Here is a 26,673-nt window from a genome sequence, read left to right as displayed (position 1 = left end):
TCAGCTTTGATCTCTAGACTTTTGGGCTGTGCAGGAGCAGAGGTCCTGACCACAGGGATGCCGTGCAGTGGCAGACAATAGGCCATTCTTCACGAATTCATGCACAGGTAGATGTTGACGCAAATACTCCATAATCAATCTAAAAATCAAAACTGAGGGGAGTTTATGATGAACCAATTTGAGGAGTATAGCCCAGGAGAACTTTTCAACCAAGAAAGGAAGTTCTCTGAAGAAGTGGGGGGACAACGTGGTTCTATACCATCTTGGTGATGTAGGCTTGGTGAGCCGAGGAGTCGAAAGAAAGATTTCATGGACTCTCGAGGTTTGGCAGTAGTGCTCTTTTATTCAGAGAATAGCATGGAGCAGCAAGGGGACAGGACCCACGGGCAGTAAGAGCTGCAAACACTGGTTGAGGGTAGGGCTAAATTTAAGGCATAGGTATGTCAATTATCTTTTTACAAGACAAAGGAAAGATTATGTAAAAAAGTCATTAAAATAGTATCAGTGCAGGTGGGGTCTGGTTATTGGGTGGTCCTATAACTTTAGGTAAGACTCAGATCGGATTAAGTCAGGACGTCCTGTGCTTCCCGAGGATGATATAGATCAGTATGTAGGGCAGGACGCCTTGGGCTTTTCTCCCTGGGGCAGGGGCAGCCTTGATCCTCATCATTGGAACAAAGAGCATACATCACATGTGACAGGAAGATCTCTTGTACTACAGTCACGAGATACTTTGGTAGCACAGCAGGTCAGTGTTCACCAGGTGACTGCAGCAAGTCGCTGGTCAGCAGGTCAGTGGTCAGGAGATGAGTTAAACCAGATGAGTAATTAATCCTTAGCTTCTGGGAAGACATGCTTATCCTTAAAGAAATGCCCATATGGGGTAGGCAAGATCCCTATCTTCAGGGCATCATTCTTGGCTTTGGAACATTGTAAATGTCTAAAGCAGATGTACAATGTGTGCCAACATGCCACGTCAGGCCTTTCTGGAAAAACAAGTTCAGGCCAAATTAGTTTTAAACCAAATGGCTTCCTTATATACCTCAATATATCCCACTGCTTTTCATTATTCATCATAGACCTGAAGGATCCCTGTATTGGTCACCTTTAACCCCCTCATTTTTGCAAGTGGGGAAACATGCCCAGAAGGGTTGCAATATGGGGAGGTCAGGCAGGAAACAGACGGCAACCCAATCTCTTTGCCCAGAATCCAGCAATCGTAACAAGAATGCTTAGCCCAGCCCCTCTCAACGGGGGGCCAGGAGCCCATAGACTCAAATCGCAGCTGCTCTTTGCCTATGTGGGTACCCGCACTTTTCTAGAAGGCCCATATCAGATTCTAAAATGGCCATGTGATGCTAAAAAGATTAGGAACCACACATTGAATGAAACTAAAATGATTTATGTTGGGGCAGAGGACAGGAGATCCATCCCAAGGTCAGGACTGGGAATCTGAGATAAAACAAAAATTGTAAACATCCTCCTTAACCCCTCCCCCGCCCTGCCATGCTCACACCCCAGAAACACTGAACTGTTCCGAGTTCCCCAAAAGGCCTGTGGTCTTCTGTCCCCTCTGCCTCCGCGCCAGCAAATCCTCGTCCGGCAGGAGGTGACTAGGATAGAAGTTTATCCTTTTCTCTTTATCATCGGATCCGATTTCTTAAACGTGGTGGAGCTCTAAGAGTTCACGCCAAGCAAACAGCAGGGCAGCACATACATAAAGAGCAAAAAATAACAACGCTCCGGGCTTTACCGATAACCTCCCCCCCCCCAGCCACGGGCACGCTAGCAGTTGCAGCGCCCACGCAGCGGCCTTTGTTGGAAACCCAAAGGTCCCATTACCCCAGGGTCCCTGCCACCGCCCGCACCACACCCTCCCTACCCCTGCGGAGCCGGGACTGCTGCCCCCGCGCGTCTCCGGGCGCCCTCGAGGCGGTCCGAGGACACCTCCCAGCACTAGACGGACCGAACTTCCCCCGCCACCCCTTGGGCACCGCCTGGAGCAGATCCTGCGCGGCGTGCCTGGGGCGGGGCGGGCCGGACGAAGCGGCACCATTGGCCGGCGCGGGGGGAGGGGCGGGGGGAGCGAGGCGGAGAGCGAGAGACGGGGCGGTGCATTGGTTGGCGCTGGGCGAGGGGCGGGGACGGGAGGACCCCACGCTGGGAACCCGCCGGGCCTTGGGCAGTAGGCGCTGCGGAGGCCGCTCTGGTGCCGGCGAGATCGCAGCACGGGCAGAGGCTTCTGGACTGCGAGATGTGTAGGCGGTGAGTGATGCACGGGCAGGAGAGTTCGGGGGCGTCCACGGAGCACCGAGACCTCCGCCCCGAGCCCCAGAGCACCCCCAGCCACAGGTGGTGGAGCCCGGGCACTAGGTGCCCTTTGGCTGCCGCGCGCGGGGTCCCCTCCCTCTGCCAGGCTGGCGCATCCCGGGCCTTGGGCCCAATGCTGACAGTGGGCAGTGTGCCAGGCACCTCTTCAAGGGGAGGGCCCTTTAGGGCTAAAACCTGAGCAAGACAGGTGAGGCCGCCGCAGGCTCCATACACGTCTGACCACCTTGTCTCTCCTCTTAGCCAACATCCTAGAAGCATTGAACTTAGAGTTGGGGGGAGAGTCCTGAAGCGCCTCTGGCACAACTCTCAGATTTCATGGGTGAAAACCAACGCCAAGATTATAGCAGAAAGAGGGATTTGCCTCACAAACACTATTTATAGATGATTTGACTCCTTCCCAGACCTGTGCTAAGGGCGTTAGCACAGTATGCCACCTACTTCTCACAGCCCTGATACTTTCATAATCTCCATTTTCAGATGAGAAAACTGAGGGTTAAAGAGTTGTGGAATCGTCGGGTTTACCCAGATGAGTCAGTGGCGGAGTCAGGATTTGAACCCGAGGCTGATGGTGCCAGGTCTCATTCATTTCACCCACTGGCGGCAGAGCCCACCCTGCTCTCCCCGAGCCTCCAGACTTTCAGTCCTACTTTTCCAACTCCCGAGAGCTGCCTCAGTGTTTTCCTTAACCTGGCATGGCCCTGTGGGGGGGAGGGCCTCCTCTCACCACAGGATCAGTGCCAAGCCAGTGCCAGTGCTTTCTTAAGACACTGTAGGGAGAGCGTCTGTAACCTACTTCACAAACAAATTAAATAAGTTCGCAGCAAATGAGGGCTGGGATTCTGGAGTTTGAACCCAAGCAGGTTAGACTCCACAGCCATGCACTTGCCCTGGCAGAAGAGACCCTCGCTGGCTTTTCTGTAGTTTAGCTGCCCAGGGCACAATCAGAATTTGTTGCCAGAAGCCATGATTAAACAAACGAACTGTAAGGGAATTGGTAGAATTAACAGGTACAGATAGGAGCAGATCTGCCTGCCTCCCACTCCCCTGTGTAATTCCTGAGCTGCCCGGACCAGAGCAGAGGTGCTGGGGAGAGGGAGGGAGGGAGGAGGGCGTGGGGGAGGGGGAGGAGGAGAAGGGGAAGAAGAAGGGAGAGAAGATGGAACGGAGCATGGAGCGTGTTAAACTTAGATGAGAAACTGCTGGCTGGAAGTTGTAATAGGGTGTGTTTGCGCACGTTGCCAGTGTTTGCTAACTGTTGTCATTAGTTCTTGTCCTAGTTCTGTGTGTAGTGCTGGTGGTTCAAGACTTGACAGTGAAGTGAGATTGAGGCCACAGTTTACTCTAGTGTCAGTGTGAAAGCTGGGAGGTGGGGTCGTGTTTCCACCGTAAGACTCCAGTGGGTGGCCTGGAGGTCAAGAACAGAGTGAAGGTTCAGGGTCCCCCTGGGTCAGGGTCAGGTGGACAATGACACATAATAAGGAACTTGAGCAGAACTGGGACATGTTGCAGTTCAGATCCTGTAAATGCAAAGCCTCAAAGGGGGACTCTGAGGTCTATCAGAACACACTCTGGACTGGGCCTCTGGGGACCTGGGTCCTGGTTTTGAGAGTAAACTCAGTGATATGTCCTTGCTCACAGCTGCTCCTCCTGGGAGGACTGTCATCCTCTTTGAGTCCCACATTCCCATCTCCGGAGCCCCTGACTCACATTATGACCTATAAGAGGAGCTGCTGTTTATTGTGGGTGAGCCCCATATGAAACTCATCTTACGTGCCTCCTCCTTCACCTTCGCAGCAGTCAGTGATTCAGCTAATGAGGAACCTGAGGTTCAGAGCAGGAAAGGGACTTGCCTAAAGTCACACAGCTAAAGAATCACAGAGCAGAGCTGTGAACCCAGATCCTTGCAAAGGCTGGGTGGTTATCCTGTCACAGAGAATATTTTGAAATTGTTTTAAAGTAAGTTAAAATCAAATAGGAAGTGGCTGCACTTCCCAAAGCTTCTGCAGTATTTTCACTCTTGTTAAAGAGGAACTTGCAGATTGCTCAGTCACCTTTTCTGGCTGTCTGACGTCCTTCCCCAGGATGCACTGCTGAGGGAGACATTTGGAACCCCTTCCCCTTGCCCTGCCTGACCTTGGGGGTTAGGGGCGGCGTGTCCTACAGCCCCATAGCCCCAGAGCTGGGAAGAGCCCTGAAGACACTAGACCAGCTGCCAGTACAATCCTGGCTAAACTGAGGCCTAAGAGATGGCACGACATGCTGAAGCCACAGGCTAAGTTGATGCCCCAGCAAAGCTCACACCCAGACTTCTCTGTCTGTGCTGCTCCTTTGCCTCCCCTCTCTTGCTGCGACACCTTTTAGCAGAAATTCTTAACCTGAAATCTGGGGATTTAGGGGCGCATAACAGGGCCTTCCTGATCCCCCTGCAGTGGTGTGCAAATTCAGTGTGTGTGTATATTTACACACACACACTCATGCACACATGGATTTTTCTGGGGAGAGAATGTTAACTTTCAAGAAACTCCAAAGGGCTCCATGACCCAGAAGACTTCTGAGACACACCGCATGTCACAGGAGACCACCCCCAGCAGCTGCATGTGGCACACAGGCCTGGCAGTGGATAGCACAGTTGGGGGCAGCCGTACGGACTGCCCAGTGTGGCCTTGCAGCAGCTGGCACCCAGCACTTCGAGGGACTGTCCCCTGGGCCACTCCCCTGGCCCCAGGCCCTCAGGATATTGGCTAGTGGTCATTCTGAGCACCTGTTTAGCCCAAAAAGCATGGCTAGGAGGACTCCTGTGGCCACAGATCCCCTCTTTCCTAGGCAAGAGCTGAGCCCGATTTGGGAGGGACGGTTCCACAGGGCAGGGAGTGTGTGTGTAATAAGTGGGAGCAGGAGGATTGGAAATGGCTTTTCTAGCCCCAGGTTGCTGTGCCTTGAAAGCAAGGTCAGAAACCAGAAATCTGGCCACAGGGGTCTGAGTGAGGCACTGCCTCTGGGCTGGGGTTGTCAGGAAGCTGTGAGGAAGGCCAGTCTGCATGGGTGCAAAGGGCCAGGCTCTTCAGAGGAAGGGCAACGGTGTCAGGGAGGCCTGGGTGCCAGAATGGGCTCAGCGAGACCTGGTGGGAGCCCCGGACTGTGGAGGTGGGGAGGAAAAAGTAAAGGCAAGCTGCGGTCCATGGGGTCGGCCCAAGAGAAGGTGGTGAGTAGAGGTGGCTGGTAGCTCTGTGGCCTCCTCTCCTGCCCTCCCTCGGTCACCACCATCACCTCCTTCTGGGCTGTGCACAGTGTCCTCCCAGGGCTTCCTAGCCATCACTGCTGGGGTGGGGAGGGGTGTGGCCAAGCCAGAGCAAGGTGATGGTGGCACAGGGAGGAGGGATGAGGACAGTAGTGTGGAAGAGGGCAGGAGCTGCAGCTGCTGAATTGATGCTTGCCATCCATATCCCAGAAGCTGGCTTTCTCAGCAAAAATGTATTGCTGAGGAGTGGCCTGTGTCCAGCCAGATGCCCTCTCAGAGGCAGCTGGTACCAGCAGGCACTGCAGCTTCTCCCCTGGCCAACCGCCTGCCATTTGCTGGCTGACAGGTGCCAGGGCGGCTCATTTAAAGCTTCCTTGTTTTCAGTGCTGTCCTGCTGTCCCTGGCTGGCATTTGAAAGTTGTGGCCATGGGCTGCAGAGCAGGGAGCTTTAGCTTCCCAGGAATGCATGGCAGTGTCACCAGCACATGCCTTCTCCCTGGAGACCTCCTGCCTCCTTCTAGTGGGAACAGACTGGGCCAAAAGGCCCCCAGCTGTGCCCCACATGCTTTGTCCTCCTTTCTTTGGCTTCTCATGTCACTTTCTTTATGTGTTTGGTTTTAATCATGCCTAAATAAGAAAATAAGAATCCTAATTTTATGAAATGTCAGAACAGGGGTAACCAAGCTCTCAGATTTCACAGACATCCTCAGGACATTGTAATTTGGCACTGATGCATCTTCCATTTTGCCAAGTGAGGACAACAATGACCATCTATTTTTGCCATCATTTTTTGAAAGAGAGGGCATTGAAAGACTAAGAAGCAGGCAGTGCATAGTCTTCATGAAAACTGCACTTCATTAGCCGTCTTTTTCTCCTTTGCCACCGGGCTGCAGTGGGGACCTGAGGAGCCACAGCACTGCCTTCTTCTGTGATCACAACTCCATGACCACAAAAGAGGGAAGATGGGACAAGCCTAGCAGTTGTAAGGGCTTCAGTGTCCTTTGTCTCAAATCAAAGGCCAGGGACAATGGTGAGGACAGGTTGTGGTGCCAGCTGTCCTCAGCAGCCCTTCCACCCAGCTGACGGAGTACCCGCTGAACTGGAAAGCGAAAACAAGTCACTGCCTGCTCACTGGGGACAGGTAACCATGGCTGGCACACTGCCCTGGGGCCTCTCCTCTGGGGAACAGGGGGCCCTGGCTGCAGTGAGGCCTCTGGGTGGGGACAGAGCCCCCTCTAGCCAGGGAAGCAAGCGTGGAGCCCTGAGCTGTGTGCTCTGGGGCCTGGGGGAGGGGAGCAGACCAGGACACAGAAGGCTGGACTCCTTCAACACTGGGCTGGGCCTACCCAGTTGCATCTGTCACTCTGTGGTTTCAGACTGTGCCTGGATGGCAGTCTGGCCCCAGCTCATCCTCCCCTCTCCCTGACTCCTGCTTCAACCAAAGCAGCCTCGCCTTAATCCATTTGTGTTTTGGGCTTCTGCCTAGGGTTTTATTTAAAGATAAGATTGTGCTTATTATGAAAGGTTGAAAAACACTCCATTAGAGATTCTCTAAGGCCTGCCCAATGCACAAGGAGGCGAGTGTTTAAGGGGACGTTTCAGGAACATGCTCCAAATGGAGAGAAATCTCCCTTTGCTTTCTTGCAGGGATGTGTGTGCTCTCTCCCTCCTCTGAAGCTCTCTCATCAAGTTATCTCTAGGATGCCTCTTAGGCCACTTGCAGCTTACTTTAGAACTCGAAAGACATGGGGAGTATCAAAATGAATGAAAATCATGTCAACCTTCAGTCTGGCAAAGGAGACTCAAATGCACAGTGTTCACATTTGGAGTGGAATTCTGTGAGAGGTACCAGAGCTCAGGTCTGGAGCTCAGGGAGATGGAGATGCTGCCTGCTTAGGGTGGAGGGATGGGACATGTAAGAACCAGAGAGACTGCGTGACTTGCTTAGGGTCACGCAGACAGTGAATGTCAGAGGACTCAGAAATACGTGGTTCTCTCAAAGGAGAAACTGTTTTTTTGTGGGGTCAAGTTTATCACCCCGTAAGGCTTGGACCCTGCCCGGTAAGTTGGAAGAGCACCCTTTGCTGAAGTGAGCCCTGCATTGCTTCCCTCAGCTCTGCTCACTTAACTCCTGCCCTCACCTGGATGGTGTACCCTATTCTCAGTCCATGCCAAACTGAGCTGTTTACCCCATGAGCTGCCTTCCTCTTCCTCCCTTCACTTTGCCGTCTGCAATCCAGGACCCTCCTTCACTTTCCTCCTGATTCCCTCTGAGCAGCCTCCCCTAGCTGATGCCATCCACCTCTGACTGGCAATGCTCACCGTGTTGGTCATGTCCTTTAAATAAGCAGGTTCTTGAGGGTGAAGCACTCCTCCGGAAGGCCAGTGTAGAGGATCTCATGTGTTACTCAGCACAGTGCTTTACTAATAGTATTACTGGAGCCCGAGGCAAAGCCCTGGATGGAGCTCCCTCCACCCGCCTCACTGTCAACCAGAGCAGCCCCCTTTAATCTGATTTGCATACATATTCCATTTGAACTAAGAATTTTACAGTTGAGAAAATTTCTAACCCATTGTAGATTAATATTCTCGTAGTACAGATGGGAAGATTACGACTCAGAGAGGAAAAGGCAAGCAACTGAAGCCACACAGGTCTGGGGCAGCCCAGAGCTCTTTAGGAAACATCTTCTATTCATAACTAATCACTGACTGACTTACAGAGAATTCCACTTATAAATGTTTCTATTACGTAGAGCAGAATGGATATTTTCCCCACATACTGTGGGAGGGTGAAAGTATTGTAAACTGAGTCATGATGCGAATCAGAAGTTACAAACTGGAGCCCCACTAAGGGCATCTATCTTGCAAGTATGTTTTCTCTGGCTACGTTTTATTTTTAACTGTATGTATTCATTTTAATGGAATTATTTACTATATTAGGATAGTCTAGTTTCTGCTGCAGTAACAAATCTCTGAAACACCAGTGGCTTATCACAGCAGGGGTTTATTTCTCTTTCTCACTCATGTCCATTGTGGGTGGCAGAGGGCTCTGGTCCACAGAGGCACTCAAGGACCCAGGAGGACCATGTGCTGCACCAGTTGGAACATGTGGCTTTCTGAGTCACCACGGTGGAGGACAGGAGAGCTGCAGGGTCATGCATGAGCTTCAATGTGTTGGCCTGAGAGTGACACAAAACAGTGCTGTTTGCAGAGTTCGTCACCTGGCCCCATAGCTGCAGGGGGCTGGAATGTGAGCCATCACATGGTCATTCCAGGGGCAGTAAATTTCTCTGCCACATCACCTTGCTTTAAATGGTGAAATATAGCCCCCCAAATCTAGATCTCTAGTTTCTCCTGAAAACCAGGAAAGCTGCCCCTTTAGAGGAGGAATGTGTCCCCCAATTCCCAGTGGACTCCACTGGCCAGTGTCTCTCAGCCAGATCATCTCCCTGGCCCCTGGAGATGTGTACACGATTTGTTCTGGTGCTTATGTGCACAATTCTGGGAAAGTTGACTTTGGGAGATCCCATGAGGTTTCCAATATTCTTATAATACTCTTATAATGCTCGATACTGGAAAGAAGAGGCAGAGAAGCAACATCCCTGCCCACCACACTCCTTTTCTTCTGGGGGAGTCAAATGAAGAGGCAGGCCCTGCTGTGCCTGGCACGGTGAGGAGCCAGGAGCAGGTGCTGGGCAGAGAGGAGCTGCTGCTGACGTTACAGGAGGGGGCTGCTCCCAAGGGTTTCCTGGAGGAGCTAACCTGAGAGCGTAGGATGAGGCCCAGGCTGTGTTCTGAGCAGAGAACAGCGCCGTAAAAGCTCAAAGTGAGGAAGAAGCACAGGGCCTTTTAGATAGGAGCTGTGAGCAGCTCAGGAAGGCTGGAGCTCAGAGCAGGAAGTGAGGAGGAGCAGGAGAGAAGTTGGCTATAGAGGGAGGCGAGAAAACACCCACCTTGTGTTATTTCTGAGTAAATCCAGCCCTTCCTATAATGCGCTTGCTTAAAGCAAGACAGTTGTGCCACAGACCCACAGACACAGTGTTGAGCGAGAAACCCAGACACACTGCCTTAGCCTGTGCTGAAGCCAGCTTCCGCATCATAAGTGTTTGAGGAACTACCCAGAGAAGGAGCCTGGCAGATCACTTTTTCCACAGGAGAGCTGAGGTGCTGAGGAACTGAAACCCTATTTTGAAATAGGCTGAGAAGAATGCAGCTGGAGGTCCCCAGCTCTAGCCCCCATGGTGCTCCTCCCTCTGCCCTGTGGAGGAAGGGCCTTGCTGCTGGCCACTGCTGGGGGCCTGCCCCACAAGGTGGCCTGCCCTCTGTCTAGGCCATGACTTGCTTCACTCTGGATCGAGGCAGAGGGGAGGTATTTATAGGATGATTCTGAGGTCACAGGGAAGCCCACCTCCTTGAAATCATCCCCTTCTCCACTTTTCCTCTGCCTCCAGAATCAAGTACTCATTCAGGGCTGGTGCTACCCCAGGAGGCAGGCTCGTCTTGTTTGTGAATGGTATCAAACAAGAGGGAGAGAGCGTGCTGGATTGGTCAAAGTCGGTGCCCAAGGGGATGGGGTGCTCCATCCACTCTGAGGACATTAATATGAAAGCAGCTGGACCTGACCTTGAGCCTCCCAGTGACACTTGCACACACACAGGCTGGAAAGACATGACTGAGCCAGCTTTGTGTGAACAGATGTTGGGCTTTTGTGAAGGAGCCAGTCTCTGTGGTGTGAAGGGCAGGCTGTGTGCCCTGTCTGTGCCACCTGCCAGTGTAACTTAACCCCTCAGATTCCTACTGCATCTTGGGAGAAGGGAGGTAGAGGCAGGGTTAAGACTGGAGAGAGAGAGAGAGAGAGTGTGTGTGTGTGTGTGTATGTATGTGAAGCTGAGGCTCACTGCCTGACACATGGGGCTTTGATGAGAGAAGGTCCTCGGCAAGGGTAATGTGGAGAGAGAAGAGTAGAGTAGGAGTCTGTGCAGAAGATGCCAAGAAGACAGAGAAGGCTCTAGTGGACTTACCCGCCATGAAAGAAACCCTGGGGAGAGTTTGAGAAGCTCCGTACACCCTTCCAGGTCGTGAATGGGAAGAGATATGAACAGATATGTGAATCCACTAACACTCCTGTAGGATACGGATTACCCCACTGTGTAGATGAGAAAAGGAAGGCTCGGGGGGTTTAAGTCACTGTCCAAGATCAGTATAGAGAAGGGGTTAAGAGACCAGAATCTAGGGTCTAAATGCTTGTGTTCAGTGACTTTACTACTTATCCACTGAGAATCTGGGGCAAAGTCCTTAACTTCTGTCCCTGTTTTCTCACTCATAAAACAGGAATAGAATGGTACTTCTCTCATAATGTTGTTGCAAGTAAATAAGCTAATTCATAGAAAATGTTCAACACAGTGTCCAGCACGTAGTGAGTACAGTACCAAGGAACCCATCACTAGGAGAGCTGGCTCAGGTGTACTGACTCTAAAGGCAGCAATGGAGCTACCACTGGGCTCAGTGGGAATGGCGGAGAAAGCCCCAGGGTGATCTGGAGGTTTGGAGGAGCTATTGAGGCAGAAACCATCATCCAGGATGTCCTGGCTGAGGGAAGAGGGCATGTGGTCTGAACCATTTAGGAGACTGATGGACAGTTTTGGGGAGGGGAGCTGATAGGGCCTGGCTCAGCAGTTCTGACCCTGCCCTGCCAGGGGGAGCTTGACTGACATGTGTGGGTGTGGGGCCGTGTTAAGTCCTCTCGGCCTGACCCTTCAACCTCAGCCGCCCTGTGCCGGGGAGTGGAGGTGGAGGGTGGGAGAGAGTGGGGAGGTGGGAGGTGAAGCCAAGGTCCCCGCACTCTGCACCAGGACTCTGGGTGTTGCACAGGCCAGCGCTCCTCCAGGCTCGCCTGTCTCTACATCCTTCCTCATCTTCCCAGCAGGTAACTTGGAGTCTGCAAACAAGAGGAGAAGATGAAGGAAGATTGTCCACCCAGTTCTCACGTGCCCATCAGCAACAGCAAGTCCATTCTGAAGTAAGCCTTTGTGAGCAGAGAGGGAGCTTCAGACGTGCGGTTGTTGTGGCCACTCCTCTGCCTTAGGCAGCCTTTGGGTCAAGGATTCTGGGTGTTCTTCATAGATAGGACAGCGTGCCTGCCCCATGGACAGTGATGAGGGACTTCTTTTGGAAGCCTGTCTCTTTGGAAGTGAAATATCTTTTTGGGGCGTGAGTCTGACCCCTGCCTTCTCGGGCCCACAAAAGCAGGAGAGTGTGACAATGCCCTCTGTGACTCTGCAGAGATGGCATTTAATTTATTTGAAAACTACAGCAATCCTAACACTCTTATTGTGTTAAACAGTTTAGGAAAAAACAAAAAACCCTCAAAATCAGTTTTGAGGGTTTTTTTTGTTCTTTTTTATGTGTGTGAGAAAGGTTAGCCCTGAGATAACATCTGTGCCAATCTTCCTCTATTTTGCATGTGGGACGCTGCCACAGCATGGCTTAATGAGCAGTGCATAGGTCCTTGCTTGGGATCCAAAGCTGCGAACCCTGGGCCACCAAAGCAGAGTGCGTGAACTGAACCGCTACGCCACTGGGCCAGCCCCTGATTTTGAGTTTTATTGAAAAAAGTGTATTTTATTGACATAATGATTTTTGACTTTGCTTATGTTCTTTATTCTCTATCTCATCATAAAAAGTTTTGGGGATACTTTTTCAAATTCATTTTTGAACTAAAGAACAGTATAGTTTTTATTTTATCTTGCTTTTTTATGTCTTGAGTCCAAATATTTTCTAAATTTGAGCAGCTCCTATTGGCCACCCTGAAGACAAATCAGCCTCCTGAAATGGGCTAGCTTTTGCTGAGGACCTGCCCCCTGGGGTCCTCCTGCTAGAGGACCCTGAGAAAACAGGCAGCATTCCATCTTATCATTTCACAAACTGCCCTTACCTTCATTTTCCTTATTTAAATTTTATAAGAAGACCAATGTAACAATATTTTTAAAAGTCATAATAATAACCATAACACGATTAATTTCATGTACACATATCCTAATAATTTTATGGTCAGCATTGACTCACTTGTAAGCACAGTGAATGTGCAACATTGAATCCTCCTTTGTTAATGCCATGAAGTTGTAAATCGCTTCCCCTGTCAGTTGCCATTATCCCCATGTCACACACAGATGACACCAGAACACCAGAGCAAGTTTTGCTCATCCACACATTGGGTCACTTGAGTGTGGGAGAAATCACTGCCTAAAGAGATTCTACAGCAGTGCTATGCAGTAGTGGAGCCACCAGCCACATGTGGCTGCCGGGCACGTGACCTGTGGCTGGAAAGGTGTAGTTACTATAAAAGAGGCTCCAGGTGGCAAATGCTTCTTACAAAATAAAATAATGAGCAAGATCTCATTAATAATTTTTATATTGATTACATGTTGACATGATAATATTTTATATATATTGGGTTTAATAAAATATGTTATTAAAACAAATTTCACCTATTTCATTTTCTTTTGTGATATAGTTACTAGAAAATGTTAACTTACATGCATGGCTCACATTTCATGTCTATGGGACTGCACTGTCCTGCAGAGCCCAGCTTGAGACCAGGGAGCTGTTCTCGTTTTTTCTCTGCTCCATGCCAGCAGAGGGACAAGTGTGGCTTTCCCTTTCTTCTTGGGAGAAGGCGTTTGGGCAGAGTGGCCTCCTTAGGGCCTTCAGTATCTTATTCCCACAGCTGTCACCTTCATCCCTTGATTATACCTCCAGAAAGTCAGGATGGGGAAGAGGCAGGCGCCTCTCATGGTGGCCCCACAGCAGCACACCAGGGCCTTGTAGAAGTAATATGGGGAAAAAGCAAGAGTCGTTAAAATGCCAGTAATCCAAGCCCAGGGGATTTATTCTGAGGAAGTAACTCAGGAGTAAAGTTCAGGGAGATTGTCAGGCACTCTTATCTGTAATAGTGAAAGTGTGCAAACACCCTGGCTGTGCAATGATGTGGCCCATCTGTGATTTTCGCTTCCTTCTCAGCCCCACTCCTATGCCTTCCACAAGGGCTTATCTGAGAAGTCCTCTGGAAGACTAAAAGGTGTGTGTCTGATGGCAGAGTCTTATTTCTCAACTGATTATGTGTGGCTGGCAAGATGGGACTATTATGCCCATTTTACAAATCAGGAAACTGAGACCAGTGAAACCAACGCCTTGTGCAAGGCCTGGCCGTGCTCCAAGATTGTGTGTGTGCCTTTACCTTTTCAGGTCGGAGCTCTTAAGCCTGCTGAAAACCTACAACTGCTATCATGAGGGCAGAAGCTTTCAGCTGAGACACCGAGAGGTAAGGCCTGTTTCTCTTTATTCATAGGGTCTCCGTTTATCCTGGTTTGCTGAAGACAGCCCTGGTTTCTACCTGTTATTTCCCACCCAGGGTCATTGTTAAGACTATCCCTTGCACTCTCTGAAGTGTCCCAGTTCAGATAATGAATTATAAGGTCACCTGTCCTCTGAGTCGGGGGTCAGGTTCCCAGTAGTCAGGACCTCTCCTTTGAGGTCCTGTACGGGTTGCTGAGGGCCTGAGCCTCCCTGGGAGAGTTCAGAGCAGGTGGAAATCACCTGTGGCCCTTCTCCTCCCACCCGGCACTTTTGCCTACATGAACTGCCTGGATATTGGAGTTGGAAATATTTGAGACCACACAGCCCGATCCTTTCTTTGCCCATCCCACAGCGCAAATAAGGAACTCAGCACAGGGCCCTGGCTTCCAATTTTACAGGACACTTGAGGCGTGAAGGCAGCCTCCATGCTTGTCAATCATAATAAACATCAGAGGAAAGCTTTGAGATGGAGGAGAGCTCCCCAAAAGATGCTCACAGGGCCAGGCAGGCCTGAATGCAAGAGGCAGGGCAGGTGTGGGGAGTGGAGGAAGCTGGAGAGCGTGTCCTGTCGGCAGCCTGTTGCTGCCTTCAGATCAAATTCATCACTGCTATGCAGGAATGTGGGCTAAGTACAGCCAGACCCTTTCTGATTTTTCAAAAGAAGTTAGATATCTGGAATTTCACGTGGAATTTCCCAAACCTTGAAACATCTTATGGGCTAAACAAAATGTGTCTGTAGGCCAAACAGACACCATGGAGTGGCCAGCAGAGCCTAGGCTCGGGGAACCACTCACCAGGCAGATCAAGCAGAGGCCTAGTCTTGCCTTTCACGTGGGAACCCCACTCGGGACATTGGGCCCCATCTTGGTCTAATTCAATTTATTTGTAAAACCTAATGGGGAGTCTTATAGTGGTAATGTTTTATTTGGGAGGTGTCTGAGGGTGAGATCGGGCTGGCTCCTGGACTTTCTCCGGCCAGTCAGTCTGACCAGTGGCATCCAAGTCCCCCTTCTGTTGTTGAACACAGGAAAGGGCACTTCAAGCCCAGGTCAACCCACAGAGACCTCATCCAGAAAGAGGCCACTCTGCTCACTAATCCTGGCTTCCATTAGTTATTCAGACAGCCACACATCTTTCTTCAGTTACCAGACCAGAGGGCGAGCCCTGATGTCTAGGCAGCTAGGGATTGCCAGTCAGTACCAGGAAGGAGGGCCAACTGGAACCCATTCACCAGACTGCCTCCATCAGCCTCCAGTCAGCCAGGCCAGGCCAGTGTCATGGTTCAGCAGCCTAAATGGGAGGGAGGCTGCTGGCTCATGGTTCAGGCAGAGCTGGGCTGTGTGTGATGACCTGGGTGGCATACCCCTCAGGGTCCACCTCCCCTTGACCTGAAGCTCTGCACAGGGCCTTGGGGCCAGCCCTGACAACTTGTTCCCCATCCCCTCCATGCTGCCCTGTGCTTCCTTCCTCATGTTCTTCCCCTGCGGAGTGGTCTCTGACATCTGTCTTATCAGCCTGCCCTGGCTCAGCCCTTACTGCTACCTGCAGGTTCTGATCCCATTGCCCTGCTTTCTCTGGTTTCACTGTCTCTTTTCTTACTTGGGTGGTAAACCCGCAGACCTAGGCCTAGGTGCCTACCTGGTTCTGCATCCTGTGGGCCAGGCACAGGGTGATACCTGTGCAGAGGTGTGGGATGACTAGCCATCAGGTACAGGTGTGGGGTAAATTGGGGTAAGTCCTGAGCTCCACTGCGCTGGGAAGTTTTGATCTGTGCTGTTAAGTGAGGAGCTAGGCTCACTTTGGTTCTTGTGCTGAAGGCATGGGCTGGGGTCTTCTGCTGGGCCCTGTTGCTCAGCCCTGGGCCATTCAGGGATTGATCTAAGACCATGGTGACTCTCCACCTATAGTCCTCACACCAACAAGCTTCAGCATCACCTGGGAACTGGTTAGAAATGCAAATTCCTATCACCCTCCTTCCCCCAGGCCTGCTGAGTCAGAAACTCTTCACCCATCTATTTGTGTTTTAACAAGCTCTCCAGGGGATTCTGATGGAAGGCAAAGTTTCAGAAACACTAGTCTAAGAGCTTGGTCTTGGCTCTTGGGATTCCCCAAGACAATCCCCTCTGTAGGAACAGCTCTGTGGGGAGTGGGGCTGGGAAGCCCCAAACCTGTGCCCTGTATTTGTATGTGAAGGGACAGTCCACCTGGAGAAGTGGGGACCCACAATAGGGAAGAGGTATCCTTGACAGCTGCCAGAGGTAGGAAGTTAACATCCCACAGCAGGGATTTTCATCTTCCTAACCCTAAAGAAGATGTGAGGGTCTGAATTGATCTCCTTGGAGCCAAAAAGTACCATTCAGGAACCTTCTGGAGCCTTAACAGTGAAGGATCCCAGTCTGAGGGAGTGTGCGTCTTTGGGAGGTCACCACCACCCTAAAGACAGGCTGTAGGCCTGGGAGGCACGGGGTTCTGAGGCTGAAATGCATGACTGGTTCCTGGGACACCATATCCCTCAGTGACCCACCCACCACCCAGGGCCTCTACACTTTCTCGGATTGCAGACGTGGGATCTCTTGGGCCTTGGGGAACTTGCAATTCTAGGCACTTGCTGCAGGGCCTCCCCAGGCTGACTTCTCCTTGGGCACTGCAGGCAGACGGGAGGAACCCACGATTCTCCAGGCACCTCCAATGCACCAGATACTTTGCCTCTGTTTTATTAGTTGTAATACAAGAGCTTTGCAACGTAGGAGTGACCACTTTCCAGACAAAGAGATTGAGGTTCTCAGAGTTTAAGTTTCTCATCCAAGATGGCACTGTAGTAGGTAAAAGACGCTGGTGTGGCTCCCGGGCCTGAGCACAGAAGTTTATAATACGGCAGTATCATTTCCAGCATTAAGCTTTGGAGGTCTTTGGAGGTCTTGGTGGCATATCACTCAACAAGCCTCAGGGACTCAGAATGCTGTTTGTCACCCTCGATCCCCAAGCTAAGTTTCCTCTGGCTGATGAGGGGCTCAGCACCGGGTGTGTGCTCTCTCACCGCCATGTGGGTCCCTGGAAGACCCGCCCCGTTGTCACTGGGGCTTCCCCGGAGCAATTGTAGCCAGACCACTACACTTCAGGGGCATCCTCTCCTCTGCTGCTTTGTCTGGGGTCCATAGAACTTGGAGAGATGAAGTATGTCAGTGGGCAGGGGGCACGCCCTGGGGCAAGTGTTTCCTTGGGAACCTTGTCCCAGCCTCCTAAGGGCTAGGAGAGAGGGGTTACCCGCTCAGGAGGCCAAGGCACTAGCTTCCTTCATTTTAAGTCTTGCCTTTGGGATAATTTTGCTTGTGTTACAATGAAAAGCATGAGTATCTGGGAGCTATCTGTGCATTTGAAGATAGCAAAGCATTTTAACCAAGTTGGTTGGCATCTCAAGAGAAAAACAGACCCTGTAAATACCAGTGGGTAAATATATCACCCTTGACAAATTGTGTGAGCAAGAGACAGTAGGACCCCCGTGTCCTGGTGTGTGCCTGTGGCCCCAACCTCCCACCTGCCTCTCGCTCAGCACTCAGTGGGCTGCAGGCTCCCCCTGGTGGCAGGAGCATGCACCACTCCCAGTCCCCAGCCTGAGCCGCAGGCCCCCTGCTCAATGTGTGAAAGGAAAGAGCGCTGTCTCTCCCAGGGGGCAGAAAGTCAGGATGCCCTTCCCTCGTATAATGATCCCTCTTCTTCTGAGGCCTAAAGGCAGGAACGATGGGCAGTTGACATACCACTGGCCCCTGGGTGAGTGCTTGGCCCCTGAACATATTCCCTGGGCACCCCAGAGTGCTTCCCAACCTGCCCCTCTGGGTAGGGCGTTGTGTGCCTTCCCTATTCCGGTAGTGGGTGGGAGAAAATGAGACTGCTCTTTAGCCCAGGCCCCACCCCCACCCCGTGAGGACTTTCTGCTAAGCTGTTCTGTCCTGTAGGAGCTTGGGACACTGCCAGAAGCCTCTTCTTCCCACAGCCCTTTATTCAAAAACAAAAAAAAATATTTTGGCATATTTTGAAGGTATCATTAACTTCTTTCATATCGGGAGATATTAGCAGAGGAGCCCAGAGTCCAAGGGTCTCTTCACGCCCTCTAACCTCCCCAAATACAGCAGTGTGGTTTCTGAGCTGGGGGGAATTGGCCAACATCATCCCAGTTGCCTCCCTCTGACCTAGTGGCACAGTGCTTCACGGAAGGGGCTGCAGTGAGGCTGGGCCCAATAAGCCCAGCCCATCCACTCACCAGCCAGGCGCCCACTCGGCAGGTCAGCCTGCCCACCACCTCCTAAGGATGTTCTGGCTGAAGGCTGCCCCGGATGTATTTTCCGGAGAAGGTCAGCGACCCGCAGGTTTGAGCTGAGCAGAGACTCAGCTGGTTGTGACAGATGCAAACGTTTGTATATGGTGCTTGTAACTCCACCTCCACGTTCACTTGTCCCATTTCCCTGAGCCCTGTAGGTATGAAGGGTAGGTGTTGGGGCCCCCATTTTACAGATAAGGAAACTAAGTTGCTTGTCTGAAACTTCTTCTTTTAAATCTGATTTACATTCTGCCTCTCCACAAAACACACATGTAAGAGGACAGATAAACGTTATTAAAGTCCAAAGAAATTTAAAAATAGCCAGAAAAGAAAAAAGTTTGAATGTCCACTGAAGCAGGCAGTGAGCTCAGCTGCCGGCCCAGCTCTGTCCTCTTCCTCTCGTCTCTGTCCCTTCTGCCCGAGCCGTGGTCAGCCAGCTCCAGCCTGGCCCAAGGGAACAGGGTGACAGGTCCTCAGGCCTGATATCTTTTGAGTTGTCTGATGCCTCACCTGCTTCTCTGAGGAAGGAAATCCTCCCTCTCCTTACCTTCCTTCCTTACCCCTACCTCCTTGCTGACCGGATGCCTCCGGGAACGGGGATTTGCCAGGCTGTGGGGGACCCAGGGCTGCCCAGGCTGGCCTGAGCCTCTGTGGGGTGAGGCCTTGGTCCCTGGACTTGCCTGAAAGCAGGGCATCTGGACAACACCCTGGGCTTCCTCCCACAGCTGGGAGCCCCCCTGGGTGGAGGGGGTAGGAGTGGGGATGAAGGGGGATGGGGCCATCTGGTCCAGGCGTTGGGCGCCCTGCAGGCTGAGCTGGTGCAGCTTCTGTCTTGGCCCTCAGCATGGGGAGAACTCTCTTGATGACACAACAGAACTTGTGGGCTGGAGCCACTGAGCTTCTCCCAGGCACCCCTGGACAGGTCCCTTGAAACACAGTGGGTACATTTGCTGAGACCTCATGTTTTCTCTTGGGCCTCCTGGAACACAGACTCTGAGGGTGGGGGCCAAGAGGCTGACTTGGGAGTGCCCAGGGCCTCGCTCTGAAACCAGTGGGGGGCTGAGACCTTCGCTTCTTCTCACCTAACCTCATTTCCAGTCCTCTGAGGCAGCCACAGAGACAACAGCTACTCCGTGTATGGGCTTGTAACATGCGCCTCATGAGGTGTGTGGGTTTTATCACATTTACAGCCCAGCAGGCAGGTCCCATTAATTTCCCCCACTTTACCCATGAGAAAACCAAGGAACAGAGACATTAACCAACTTGCCCAAGGTGATCAGCCAGTAATGAGCAGTGTGAGCCGGATCACATCACGTGAAATAGGCTGTTATCCTATTCAGAGTAGGGGTCTTGCTGTAAATTGCCAAAGCAGGCAGCCCCTGCAGAAAGGTGTTTCCCTCCCAGAGACCTGCCAGGGGCAGGGCCCACCTCAGGGGAGGGAGGGTGGGGAGATGACATAGACCTGCATGTTCGGTACAGAAGCCTTTATTGAGGAGGGGTCAGAGTTCATGGATCACCGGGAGCTGCAGACAGAGAGTTCTGAGGACACTGCTGGGGCAGCGGCTGTTAGGGGTGTCCTGGTGCCCATCCCTCAGTGGTCTTGCTAGAGAGTGTCTGGGCATCCTGGCATCACCGAGCCTCCCTTTGTGGGCCCTCCAGGCGTTGCTGCTGTCCATCTGTCTGCGTGGACCCCTGGGCTCAGCAGAAGGACCAGTCATCCTTGGCAGTTCTCTCCTGCTTGGACGCTTTTCCTGGGACTCCCCAAAGAGCCAGTCCAGGGGGTCGGCAGTGCCGGGCCTGGGCGCTGCAGGCTGCTGGGCGCTGAAGTGGGTGGTGATGTCCTGCAGGGACCCAGGGGGGCAGCTCTTCTCGCAGGCTCGGGCTGTCCGGTGGGGTCTGCTGGGTCGGACCCTGGCTGTAGCCATATCTAGCACTGAGGTGGGCTGCGCCAGCTGACAGATAGACCTCACATAGTCATCCAGGCTGGGGGAGGCTGGAAGTTCCTGCCCAGGCCCCCCGGGCAGCATCTCCTCCGAGGCCTCCCGGATTGTGGGCAGGTGGGCCACAGAAAGCAGAAGCCGGGACCTCATGGCTGCCAGCGACAGAGAAGCAGCAACCTGTTGGTTGGCAGAGAGTGAGAGTCTGCATGCCATCCTGACACCCCCGTGTCCCCTCCCTCATCTGAGGCTGCCTGTGTGAATCCTGTGCCTGAGTGTTGTGAAGCCTACAGATTCTAGACCAGGTGCAAACCCCTGGGCATTCCTTCCTGCTAATATTAAAAGCCCACGTACCTAAGACTATCGTTTAGGAACCTGTACAGATAAGAGAACCCAGTCTGGGTCAGCGGAAACCTGGGTAAAACCAGGCTCTGCCACTTCCTGACCTGGGGACCTTTGGCAAGTTCACCTCTCTAAGCCTTGACTTACTCCTTGATAAAATGGGGTTATAAATACTCACCACACAGGGGTTGTGAGAAATGTATGGAATGACACCTCATGTGAAATCCCTTTATAAATATAAAGCCCTCTACAGCTGTTATCACTGCCATTAACTGGTCTCTAATCCGCAGTGAGGCTGTGCAAGTCCCAGGTAGAGAACCACCCTCAAAGATACACAAAGCCTTTTTGTTTTATCTCAAACCAGAGGGCAGTTGCTCTCTCTTACCTGTGGCAGAGGGGGTCTGGGGGTTAGCAGGGATGCTGGATGAGCAAGGGCAGTCTGCGGGAAGTCCCCAGGAAGCTAGGGCAGAGTGATGGGGGGCCAGCAGTCAGAGCCCTGTGTCCGCGTCGGATCGCCGGCAGGAGGTCGGTGAGGACGATGTGCCACGGCCTCTGTCTGCTGTGCCACTGTCCAGAGCGAAATCTTCCCTGAGCTGTCTGCAAACCCCCAGACCTGGCAGCTGCTTTTGTATCTTTCCACCAGCCATCAATTACTGTCACGAGGGCCAAAAATAGCAGCCTGGGAAGGCTCTCAGAGGAAAACAGCTTGGTGGGTGGGGCCTGGCCCAGCTGCCAGCCTGGAGAGTGTTTGCTCCTGTGGGAGGCTCTGGGAGTGTTTACTCTGCAGGGCAGGGTCGGGGCGGGGTGGACAGGACTCCTGGCCACCTCAGGCCACTGGGAGAGGAGGAGGAAGCTGCACTGGGCTCCCACAAGCAGCTCTAGGGTCTGCCACCACCCCCTAGAAGAGTTCCCCACTACAGATTACACCAGCACCCTACGACCCTGGAACACTCTGCCCAGCTCTAGTTCTGGGAGAGCCTTGTGCCTGCACCTGTGAGGCAGCCTTGCCAGACATGGCAACGCAGGGCTCAGCCTGGAGGTGGCTGAGGCAGAGCTCCCTGGGCCTGCTCTGAGGCAAGGGCAGCCTGCAGGGTCCTGGTCTTGCTGCTTCCCAGGTGTGGTGCTTTCCAAGGAGAACTTGTCTGTTTACTTTTTTCCCAGGTATCTTACTTAGTTCTCCTGTGCACCAGTGACTGCTCTAGGCTCAGGGAACATAGCAGTGAATAAAGTCCTTGTGTCCTGGAGTTTTCCTTCTAGTGAGGGAGATGGTCAAGTGCTTGTGGATCAGTGCTGTAATTTCAGGAACTGATACCAGCTGCAAAGAAAAGTACAGGACAGCTGTGGCAGAGTGTCAGGAGTGTCATCTCTAAGAGGGGACATTGAGCAGGGATCTGAACAAATAGAGGTTTGTGTTCCCAGTGGATGGGGCAGGGTGTGCAAAGCCCCTCTGAAAGGAGTGTACTGGACATGCTCAGGAGATAGCAAGGGGCCCACATGACTGGCCCATGTGGGAGAAAGTCAGTGGACTTTGGTGTGGTCCCTGGGTTTCCCTCTGAGGGGGATGGACAACACTGCAGTGTTTGAACAAGGGTGCAATAGTCTGGCTTCTGCTTTGAAGGATTTGCCTGGCCACTGTGCATGGGCTAAAGGGGCAGCTAATGGGGAGACCAGGGAGCATCTGGGCAGCATTATAAGCCACTGCAGATGTCCAGGGGTGACCAGCACAGAGGCGGCTGAGGATGAGATAGGCGGTCCCAGGAAAGCTCTTGGTAAAGAATTGGCGCCATGCACTTTTTCAGACTTCTTAGATTATCCACGCAGTCCTCAGCCACAGGTGACAGAAAGCAGCCACTGAGATAGCAACCCAAGCCTGAGGTCTGATTATTGGGCTGATCCCAGACTCCTAAGGCAAACTGGAGGGGCTGGCGGTCCCAAGTTCTTGCATTCTGGGTGGGGTATTCCTCATGGGCAAAAGCGTGGGGCCAGGAAGCCCATCAGAGCTGGGTAATCAGGATTATAACTAGATGTGGCAATTCCCACCTTGACAGATTTTCTGTCTGGATGCTTCTGTAGAGCCTTTTATCTCTTTCTCTGACTCTCTGAATTCACTAGCACGTTAGCAAATTAGTCAATAGGCTGAGCTAAGGAGGGAAATATTGACTGGGACAGAGAGAGGGCCCAGAATGACTTCCTGGCTTATGGAAACGCGAGGCCCCAGGACCCGGGTCTCATCCTGCCTCCACTTACACGCCCTTCTCTGCCTGTATGGTGAGGGCTGCCCAGTAGCCTGAAGGTTCTCCGCTGTGACCTCTGGCTTCCTCTGATTTGATCAGACAGCTGCAGGCTGACAGGGCCTTTCCTCCATTCTGATGGAGGAACAAGTCAGGGGCACATAAGCTGCCTGTGCAGAGACATCAGGCCTGAGTCACATCGGGCCAGCCACTCCCCAGCACAGCTTATCCCTGACGTCAGAAGCAGCAGCTCAGCCTCAGCCCCTCGTTCCTAGTCCCAGAGCAATTCCTCCTGCCTCCTTCTTCACTGCAAGGTCCCCAGAACCTGCCCGCAGCATCTTTGAAGGCCTGGCCCTGGTGTCTCCAGCCTACTGCCCCTGCCGCGGCTGTGCCCTCTTTTCCTCCCCCCACATGAGCGCCTCATGACCGGGGCCATCTCTGCTTCGTCTCCCTCCACCCAGGGTCCAGTGTGGGGCTGCTGGGTCTGCGTGAATGAACTTGCCGAGATGTTCCAGGTGGGGCTGGGCTCTCTTCAATGAAGTGCTGACATCTGACAGGGGCATCCGAACCCAAGACTGAGAACAAAGAACTGAACCCCACTTTGGGTTTTCTTGCTAACCCTGTAAGACCTTTAACTTCCACGGATCAATCTAGTCTTTATAGGGAGGGTTAGTTACATATCTGTGCCTGTGTAACATCAGTGGTTATCAAATAGCTCTGTTTTTTTGTGTTTGTCTGCTTTTTTAGCAAATAGTTCAAGGTCATTTCAGAAAGCTATGTGTAGGGGCCGGCTTGGTGGTGCAGCGGTTAAGTTCACACGTTCCGCTTCTCAGTGGCCTGGGGTTTGCCGCTTCGGATCCTGGGTGTGGACATGGCCCCGCTTGGCAAGCCATGCTGTGGTAGGTGTCCCACGTATAAAGTAGAGGAAGATGGGCATGGATGTTAGCTCAGGGCCAATCTTCCTCAGCAAAAGAGGAGGATTGGCAGTAGTTAGCTCAGGGCTAATCTTCCTCAAAAAAACTAAAAGAAAGAAAAAGAAGCATTTGGGGGCCAGCCCTGTGGCCAAGTGGTTAAGTTCACGTGCTCCACTTCAGCAGCCCAGGTTTTCCCACTTCACATCCCGGGCACAGACATGACAACGCTCGTCGGAGCATGCTGAGTCAGCATCCCACATGCCACAATTAGAAGGACCCACAACTAAAAACATACAACTATGTACCGGGGGTGCTTTGGGGAGAAAAAGGAAAAATAAAAAAAGAGGAAAAAAAAGGTATGTGTTTTTTTGATAACTTTGATCAGACGGCAGGGAGTTTTAAACCATTACTAACTACCCATGAAATCAACACTGCAGGACGCCTCTGTAAGTGCTGCCAGGGATATAAAGAAGTTCTCTACAAGGCCCTTGTCCTTACAGGGCTTTCAGTGCCAACAAGGAGAAAGAAACAGGATTTGTGAACCTAAAATGGCGCTTGAGATAGCAATGGGAAAATGATGCTTAAAGTTCATTGCCAAAAGACTAGTATCAAAGCAGATTAAGAGCACGTAGCTGGGAGGACCATGGCTCTGGTGAAGAGTAAGGCCAAGAAGGTTTCTGGCAGATGCTCTAAGGCTGCAAGCAGAGCAGCCTGGCTGGGCACAGAGAGCCTGGACATGGTCATGCATAAACAGGAGGCTGAAATAGGCCAGAGAAACAGAATCAAGGACCTGAGGGGTGCTGGTGGGCGCTGGCTAGGAGAGCCTCTGGAGAGCTCTGTCAATTAGGACCTCAGGGTTTGGCAACAGGTGAGTAGCCCTGCCATCCACAGACCTGGGGAAATCAAGGCTGGCTGAGGACACGGAATGAGAGCTGTTGTAGATATTCTAAGTGTGCGTGTCAGTGGTGAGACGTGGGGCTGGCAATGTCCCAGGTGGTGAGAACAGCAAGACTGGGCCTCGGGAAAGCAGCCAGCTTAGAAATCTGGGGGTGGGTTCTGCCCACTAATGAGAACAGTGTTGGGAGAAGGGTAGGGCTGAGAAGGAACAGCCACTTCTGCTCTGGTGGCATGAAATCCAGTGTCCTCGGCACGTTCCCAGCAGGACCTGGTGACCATGGTGACCAGGCATGGTGGTGGGTGGAGAGGTGCCTGTGCTGCACTGGTGTCAGCGCGACCGTGCTTCCCAGGAATGTGTTTCCTTATGCTTTATGGACATGCCTGCCGGACATCAGCTAGGTTCCTGTGGGACACCTGACTTAGCCACTCTGTTCCTGGCCATGCCTCTCACCAGGCATGGGCTGAGCAGTGGAAGGGCATGCCTCAGGCTTCCTCTTTTTGGCCTGGTGGCCCCGTGGCCTGATGCCTCAGAGCACGTAGAAGTTTGTGAGCCTTCCCTCGGGGGATGCGGGACCTCAGGAGGAGAGGGTATGTTTGGGGGCCCAAGTGTACTTGGAGTCCCATGGATGAGGGGCTGGGTCCTGAGGGGGCTCGGGGATGGAGGCAGTGACCCCTGAGGACACCTGATCTTGGGAAAGAGGCTGACCTTTGTGGGTTCCTACAGGAAGAAGGGGCTCTGATCATTGAGGGGCTCCTCAATATCGCCTGGGGACTGAGGCGGCCCATCCGGCTCCAGATACAGGATGACAGGGAGCGAGTGCACCTCTCTGCGGCCTCCTGGATGCCCGGACGGCCAAGCTGCCACCCGTAAGTGTTGAGCTGGTGGGGCGGGGTCAGGGGGCCTCCATGACACCTGTTCAACCTGAGCTTATTGTTTGGGGTGTCTGAAGGGTGGTGTCCTCAGTCTCGGGGCAAAAGCCCTGCTCCTGTATGGGCACAAGCCTGGGAGTGTTACCCAGCCTCAGCCCTGTCACCCCCTGGCTGCCTCAGCCCACAGCCTCGCCTGCCAACATGCAGCCTCACCCAGGGTGATCTTTCTACATGACGACCAAGTCTCCTTCCTCCTGGAGAATGTTCCAGGCTCCCATCACCTCCAGTTGTGTTTCTCAAACATTCACAGGAGCCACCTTGACTGCAAGGAGAAAGGGCTGTAGCCCAGGGTGCTCCCCACCCTTTGCCTGATGAATATTTCTCAGCACCTCCCATTCTTTCTTAAAAATCACACAAATTTTGCCTCCTACTGCTCTGTTTTCACTTTAATATCAGAATTCATTTTTATAAGTTTATCAGAATTTAATATCAGATTTATTTTAATATCAGAAAAGTGTTTTGTTCAGGAGGAAATGCTTACCTGTCTTCTTGTTGGTGGGCCTTGGCCTCCTCTCCCCCTGACTCGCGAGAAAGGGCAGGTAGCTGCTGAGTTTTGCTTGTTTCTGCATGTAATAAATCCTTCTAAGAGGAGGAAATTCAAACCCCTTCCTCTTCAAAAATTCAAGTAAAGTTGCTGCTCTGAGGCCACTTAGCACGTTGACACCCGTGGTGCATCCCAAGTTGTCCTAGTTACAGACAAAAAATTCAAAATTCAAAAAGTGAATTTTGAGCCACACAGACTTAGAGCACAAAGTTTGTATGCTCTTCTTAGAAGGGCTGCAAGTGTCACTCCTGCTTCCTACTCCCTGGGGTAAAAGCAGTCACATGAGCGGTCACAGCAGGACCCTCAGGGGTCTCTCAGAGTGGGTTCCACTGCTCTCTCTGCTCCTCCCTGACTCCCTCTCAATGTGGGGCTAGTTCCCATCGCGTCCATTCCTTCTCCAGCCCGGCACCAGCTGCCCTGGCTTGGAGACCCTCCCCAGAGGCCCGGAAGTTGGCCGCCTCAAGGTTGCCCCTGTCCAACACTCCACCAGGGCTAGGGATGCCCAGAGGGCCCACTGGGCACGGGCTCGCAGACACCGGCCTGCCTCAGCCTGGTGCCCAGGAGCACACGGGCACTGCATGTGTCCGTGCGGTGCAGGCAAGCACCGGCCACTCAGGTCTGCACGCAGACTCTCTCCTT

The 26,673-nt window shown here is 52.4% G+C and overlaps 2 protein-coding genes across 3 annotated transcripts in view; one reads left to right on the top strand and one right to left on the bottom strand.

The window, feature by feature from the left end:
• Positions 1-2,114: 2,114 nt before the first annotated feature.
• Positions 2,115-26,673, top strand: part of RASSF4 (Ras association domain family member 4) — a 33,634-nt gene continuing 9,075 nt past the window's right edge. Inside the window, exons 1-4 of one of the 2 annotated variants that reach the window (XM_014859706.3) lie at positions 2,115-2,265; positions 11,496-11,588; positions 13,814-13,889; positions 25,285-25,427. In XM_014859706.3, coding sequence (XP_014715192.1) covers positions 11,527-11,588; positions 13,814-13,889; positions 25,285-25,427 — 281 coding nt within the window. In that variant the 5' untranslated portion in view covers positions 2,115-2,265; positions 11,496-11,526. Of the gene's footprint in view, positions 2,266-11,492; positions 11,589-13,813; positions 13,890-25,284; positions 25,428-26,673 lie in introns of both variants that reach the window. The other variant, XM_070491518.1, reaches the window with a different exon arrangement.
• Positions 17,963-21,040, bottom strand: DEPP1 (DEPP autophagy regulator 1). The gene is made up of 2 exons (XM_014859710.3): positions 20,904-21,040; positions 17,963-20,356 (listed from the first exon to the last, which is right to left on the bottom strand). Exon 2 carries the CDS (start codon positions 20,327-20,329, stop codon positions 19,739-19,741), a length of 591 nt encoding a protein of 196 aa, XP_014715196.2. The 5' UTR covers positions 20,330-20,356; positions 20,904-21,040; the 3' UTR covers positions 17,963-19,738.

The sequence above is a fragment of the Equus asinus genome, chromosome 2 (assembly GCF_041296235.1).
Source record: "Equus asinus isolate D_3611 breed Donkey chromosome 2, EquAss-T2T_v2, whole genome shotgun sequence".
Taxonomy (NCBI): Eukaryota; Metazoa; Chordata; class Mammalia; order Perissodactyla; family Equidae; genus Equus; species Equus asinus.
The sequence above is the reverse complement of the archived record's forward strand: the minus strand, read 5'-3'. Positions and strand labels throughout refer to the sequence as shown.

Bases quoted from the DNA above. Each gene is read 5' to 3' on its own strand.
- DEPP1 (XM_014859710.3), bottom strand. From the start codon at position 20,329: ATGAGGTCCCGGCTTCTGCTTTCTGTGGCCCACCTGCCCACAATCCGG.